This window comes from Hemicordylus capensis, chromosome 2, assembly GCF_027244095.1.
Source record: "Hemicordylus capensis ecotype Gifberg chromosome 2, rHemCap1.1.pri, whole genome shotgun sequence".
In the NCBI taxonomy this organism is placed as follows: Eukaryota; Metazoa; Chordata; class Lepidosauria; order Squamata; family Cordylidae; genus Hemicordylus; species Hemicordylus capensis.
In genome coordinates, this window is record NC_069658.1 from 135,735,769 (window position 1) to 135,742,415 (window position 6,647).

At 46.9% G+C, this 6,647-nt stretch overlaps 1 protein-coding gene across 1 annotated transcript in view; it reads left to right on the forward strand.

Moving 5' to 3' along the window:
- Positions 1 to 2,733, forward strand: part of LOC128346462 (uncharacterized) — a 91,197-nt gene extending 88,464 nt beyond the window's left edge. The window contains exon 4 of the mRNA XM_053299820.1: positions 427 to 2,733. Within this exon, the coding sequence (XP_053155795.1) occupies positions 427 to 566 (140 nt within the window). The 3' untranslated portion in view covers positions 567 to 2,733. The remainder of the gene's footprint in view (positions 1 to 426) is intronic.
- The last annotated feature ends 3,914 nt before the right edge of the window (positions 2,734 to 6,647 follow it).

Below are 6,647 nucleotides of genomic sequence, written 5' to 3' on the forward strand. Positions count from 1 at the left end.
GGTTTGTCTATAAAAAGACTTGTCTTAAAGAAAGCATCTGATGGGATGAAGAGATATTGTAGATTTCTGACACATATTCCCAGAAGCTGCACATTAACAAAGTGTTGCTGTAGAAGCATATATATATATTAAAAATAATAAATATACTAGCAATGAATGAATGCAGTCCATAAATGTTTTGCTAACTGGAAGACTGGCAAATCTATCACCTTTAGGAACATAGGAACATAGGAAGCTGCCTTATGCTGAGTCAGACCAGTGGTCTATCTAGCCAGTATTGTCTTCACAGACTGGCAGCGGCTTCTCCAAGGTTGCAGGCAGGAATCTCTCTCAGCCCTATCTTGGAGAAGCCAGGGAGGGAACTTGAAACCTTCTGCTCTTCCCAGAGCGGTTTCATCCCCTGAGAGGAATATCTTGCAATTCTAGGTGCTGAAGAAGGGAAGTATTTTCTCCAACACCATCTATCATCATCTTCCTACCTGCTCACTCTTAAGAGACTCCTGAAGCACTACTTTGGTATCGAAACGTTCCTAATTTCACAGAATGAGAGAAAACAAGCATCATGACAAAAAGAAGCTGAGAAAATAATGGGACTGTTAGTCACTAACAAACAGAAGAATGGGCATTCTTTGTATTACTAGGTATGATATGGCAAACCATGCAGCATTTGGGCACAACTGTTATATTGCACTGTACTTTCAGCTGCACAAACCTGGGCAGCTTTGATGAGGAAGAATATCAGTTGTACTCCTTTGAAACATCCTTCCAGAAATATTCCATTTAATAAGAACATATGAAGCTGCCTTATCCTAAGTCTGAGCTTTGATCCATCTGACCCAGTGCAATCTAGTCTGATTGGCAATAGCTCTCCAGTCCCAAGCAGAAGCCTACCCCAGTCCTACTACCTGATCTTTCTTTAGAGATGCTTGGCATGGAACTTGATTCTTCCTGCATGCAAAAATGTGTTCTACTGCTGAACGATAGGCCCTTCTCCAAAGCCCCAGATTTTTGCTACCTCCTGGCACAGAGGAAGGTAGTTTGGAGAGTTTCTGTATCCATGAGAGGGGATCATCATTCCATCAGATGAGCAAAGTGCACATAAATCACAATGGACTGTCCAGTATGTACAGAAGAACCCTGTTATTCCTGGGGATTCTGTTCCATGGGGGTGGGGGGTGGATAGTGAATCTGTGGATTATGGGCTATGCATTAGGGCTATTGGAATCAGGGGGGTAGGTTCCCGGACTGCCCAAAATTGCCCCCAAACTACCCTTCAAATCAGTAAACAGGCCAAATACAGTGCCCTATCATGCACCTCTGTCCTTTGCAAGTTGAATAAGAATCCAAACAGTGCCGGAATTTGGGCAGAAATCACCTGGTATTTTCCCATTTTAAAAAATGGGCTCCTGAACACAAGATGGCGGCCAGAAATGACCTCCAAGGTCATTTCCAGCCATCCCTGACCCACAGATACATTGGTTTAACACCCCCCCCCCCATTTTTTCTTGCATATACCGAGGTAGGGTGTCCATTATCTGACTGTGGATACACAGAACCATGGGTCCTGAACCCATGATTAACTAGGTTCTCCTGTATAAGGGAAACTGGTACATGTCCGGTATAATAACTCCACACTCCCTCTGTTCAAGTTACAAGTTCAGATTTCCTAGCAGTGAATTAGAACTGCCTCAGTTGGTCTGGGTCTTGTGGAAGCAAGCATTATTTGTCCTCTTTGCTAAGCAGGGGCCACCCTGGTTTACATTTGAGTGGGAAACTACATCTATGAGCACTGTAGGATATTCTCCTTAGGGCTAGGGTGGCTGGGGATGATGGGAGTTGTAGGTCAACAACACCTGGGGGGCCCAGTTTGCCCACCCCAGCCTTAAGTGATGGGGCCACTCTGGGATGAGCACCTACATGCTTGCATGCAGAAGATTCCAAGTTCCCTCCTTGGCATCTCCAAGATAGGGCTGAGAGAGACTCTTGCCTGCAACCTTGGAGAAGCTGCTGCCAGTCTGTGTAGGCAAAACTGAGAGAGATGGACCAATGGTCTGACTTGATAGAAGGCAGCTTCCTATATTCCTAACTTTATTTGTTTAAACAGAGGGTTCACCCAACCCCGATTATGCGAATATACTTGCCCCCGCCCCTTACAGATCTAGTTAATTCTATTTCCATGTACAAATTCATCCATAAGATTCCAGACTCACTTTTATTGTCATTGACCAGTGCCAGAAGGTTTTAGGTCACTGTACCTTAGGGATTCTCTCTGGAAACCCGCACACTGTCACTGCAGAGTACTGACTCAAACAGGTTTTTTTGCAGAGGGTGTCACTGCAATTTCTCAATTAGGCTGGCTCTACCACAGGCATTGTCGAAGCTGTCAACTGCTTCTGTGCCAAAACTCCTCTTTTTGCTGAATTCATATTGTATTTTATTCTTAAATATAAGCCTATACATATGATTCTGAGTCAACACATTTGTAGTCTTTCCAAGTTATTGTCATTTCAAAGCAATAATGACTTCAAAACAATAAAGATGAAAGGCAAATATTTTGGTTAAAATGGTCCAAAATAAAATAAAGCAAGAATAGGATTTTCCACAAAGGCCATAATAGGGGTGTGCAATTCGGATTTTCGGTGTTTCGATTTGGATCTGAATCGAAACACCCCTGTTCTGTTTTGTATCTGAATCTGGCCCATCCGAATCACCCCGATTCGATTCGGATCCGAATTAATCAGAATCCAAAAACAAATCGATTTGGATTAAAAAACGGGTCCTGGGGCCAAAAGAGTGGGGTGAGGTGGTAGTGCCTAATGGGTGGAAGCTACCACCCAGATTGCAGAGGGATTGGCCAAAGGGCTGATTTTTGGTGAATTTTTGAAGTTTTAGTGTCTTTGGGGCAGATTGGGGGCATAACGTGGGATCTGGGCCAAAAGAGTGGGGTGGGGTGGTAGTGCCCAATGTGTGGAGGCTACCACCCCAATTTTTGGTGAATTTCTGAAGTTTAAGCATTTTTAAGGTTTTCCCCCATTAGGTATAATGGAGGGTGTATTGCTTCAGGTCGGGGGGAAAGGGGTGGCCTAGAGCTGTGTGGGGTTGGTGGTAGTGCAGGGTAGGGGCAAGGAAGATACCTGAATTTTTTCCAAAGGATTTGGGCAGAGAGCTGATTTTTGGTGACTTTATTGTTGCTTCTGAGGTGTTCTGAGCATGATAGCAAATGATAGCAAATGAGATTTTCAATGAGACACTATGAATCCATTCTCATTTGCTATCATAGAATCTACACTCAGAACATCTAAGAAACAACAGAACCCTGTACCCCATGGGTTAGAAACCCATGAGGGTGGTTGGCACCCTATGTGCACTACACCACCACTCACTCTGGGCCACCCCAGCAGCCCCCAAGAGCACTTATGGGGCTGCTGAAACCTCCATTATACCTTATGAGGAAAAACCTTAAAGACGTGTAAACTTCAACAATTCACCAAAAATCAGCCTTCTGCCCAAATCCTTTGAAAAAAATCTGGTAGCTTCCTTGCCCCTATCTTGTACTACCACCAACCCCACACAACTCTGGGCCACCCCTTTCCCCCCGATGTGAAGCAATACACCCTCTATTATACCTAATGGGGAAAAACCTTAAAGACACATAAACTTCAACAATTCACCAAAAATCAGCCCTTTGCCCAATCACTCTGCAATTGGGGTGGTAGCCTCCACCCATTGGGCACTACCACCCCACCCCACTCTTCTGCCCCAGATCCCACATTATGCCCCCAATCTGCTCGGAAGACACTAAAACTTGAGAAATTCACCAAAAATCAGCCCTCTGCCCAATCCCTCTGCAATTGGGGTGGTAGCCTCCACCCATTAGGCACTACCACCCCACCCCACTCTTTTGGCCCTGGGACCCAAAATTCGAGTAGACATCACATCAGACCTTTTTGCATTGAAGTCAATGGGAGGCAAAAAGGCGGGAAATTCAAATTGATGTCATTGCTTAAAATGGAGGGGGAAGAAGAAGCCATTTATTGGCCACAAAATGGAGGGCCGAAACAACAAATATTTCAGATCCAAAACAGGGGTGATTTGTTTCGGATCCGAATAATTTTGGGGGGCTTCAAGGGTGATTCGGTTCGGATCCGAATCACCCGAAATCAGCCGTTTCGGGTACAGATCGTTCAACTCAGCATCTGACAAAGTGGCTTGTCACCCATGAAAGCTTATGCAATATCAAACCATTTTATAATCCTTTCAGTTAGTCTGTGAGTGCAATTCTTTTTTTAAACTAGTCCTTTGTTATGATAAATTTGTAATTTGGGCTTACATGTTTTTAAATAAATAAATAAATAAATAAATAGAAGCATTGGCATCTGATCAGCACCAGGAATGCAGCACACAGGGGCAGGATTGGCATATATATATATATATATATATATAATCTCTTCCCACCATGTCCCTGGTGAAAACTTCACTCTGAAGTTGCCATTAGCCCCAGAAAGGGGAAAGTTCCCTCCCAGGGTTAACAGCAGTTTTGGAGGTATGATTTTTACTGGGTCCATGTTACATTAGGAAAGAGTTAAATAGACACTCACAGAGAACCATGTTCCCAAGCCTGATCTCCTGCCCTCCACTGTGGCTTCCTGTTTAGTTTTAAATATGCAGAGTCACATTACTAATTTATTGCAATACTAGCTGGCCCAGTGAGGAGCATCTGCGCAACAGTTCTCCCTGTCTTTCTCCTCCCCACTGCTGATCTGGCTCCTTGTGCTGCCTTCCACGTTCCCCAGCCACCCCCTGCCATCCGGGATGGCAGTGGAGGTGGTGAAACCTGCTTCTGGTTCCCCACCAGCAGATTCAACCCCCTGCCCTACCTCCCCCTGCCTTAATCCGCCCCACTGCAGCAAAGAGCACAGGCAACAATGGAGTGCTCACGGCAGAGATGGTGGCAAAAGCTCCTTTCATGGGCCCATCTGCTGCCCAAATGACAGGTTGGGACGTTCACAGTGCATTTCGGGGCTATCTCAGAGATGTGGGTGTATGGAAGCAGCTTTCACAGCCCCCTCCACCTCCAGTGCCAGGCCCTGTCGTCGCCATCTCCACCACCATTCCTGCCTCGGACAAAGGTTGTATGTGCAATCCCTGCCCCCACATTTTCATTGGTTGTGGCTGCGGTGGGGGCAGGACTTGCCACATACGACCTTAGTGTATTATATATATATAATAGTCGACCCTGCACAGAGCATCTGTGCGGCACTTTGGGGCCAGCTGTTTCCCCCTCCCTCTCCCTCATGCCCTGGTCTCTCCTCTCTTCCCCTTCCCTCCAGCCCCGTGCTCTCCAGCCCCCCTCCTGTTCCTCACCCCACACAGAGCCTCATCTGGCGGAGGCCGACCAAAAATGGCCCCGTCGCCCACCCGCCTACGCTGTTTTTTTCTCCCTCCCATCTGCCCGCCACCACTGCCTCTTTTCTCTCCCCCCTCCGCCCGCCCACCACCGCTTTTCTCTTCTCCCGCCGCCATCCCCATCCCCGCTTTTCACTCCCCCACTCCTCCGCCCACCCCGCCACCACTTTCTTCCCCCTCTCCTCCTCCCTCCTCTCTCAGCCGGGCCTCTCGCTGGAACTCTCACAGCGTGTCATGAGAGTTCTGTTGCCAAATCCTGGACACGCATGCAGGTGAAGAGAATTAATTATATAGATAGATGATAAAACAAGAGATAAATGGGTTAAGTTCACAACAACTTTGAGAATGGAGAGCATGTCAATACTGCTATTCAAGAGGGCTGACTCACAGTTCTCTTATGATTCCCCCCCCCGCCCCAGCTTCAGTATGAAGTATTGGTCAAACAAGACAGCAGTAACTGGATTCCAAGCTTTCTTTACACAAGGGTGTAAAGAACATAGGCGATGCCCTAAAATACATTTGCCCCCATGCCTGGGTATGAAGGCACAATAAATTGAAAGCACAATGCAATACATTGATTTACAATTGGCCACAACTTTAAGTCCATATCTGATCTGCAATGTAGTCCACTAATAACTGCTTGCTTCTCTCTGTCTTAGTATAGGCATACTTGCTATCCAAGCAACAGGTTGGGAATCCTTTATCCAGACTCCCCAAATCCGTAAAGCTCCAAAATCCAGACACCACACCGAGAGGGGGGAAAAAATGCTTGTAGCATCAACCTCTCTCTCACCAAAAAACCCCCCTCAGCCCTCAAACTAATCCTGCTCCCAACTCAGCAGCTAACAGAGTATATATAGTACTGTATAACAAAGCAGCAAAAAGCCCGCAACTCACAGAGAGAACATCAAAGCAGCTCCATCTGCAATGGTGGAGCTCCGCGGTCCCGTCTGCAGTGGCAGTTGCCCAGCCCCCTCCCCAGCCTCAGCTCCTCCTCCCTTCCCACATGGACGGGCACATTTCAAGGCACTTGCAGGCAGGGCAGGGGCCAGAGAGACAAAGCAGCACCCAGGGCTTTGTCTACAATGGCGAACGGAGACCGGACTGAATGGAGACAGGACTGAAAGTGGCCGATCCAGAGCTCTGACGAACTCCCTAGCTGGAGTGGTGGCTCTATAATCGGCTGGGAAGCATTGGGTCTGGGATTGGGCGGGATGCGCAGTTTGCAGGAGCGATTGCTT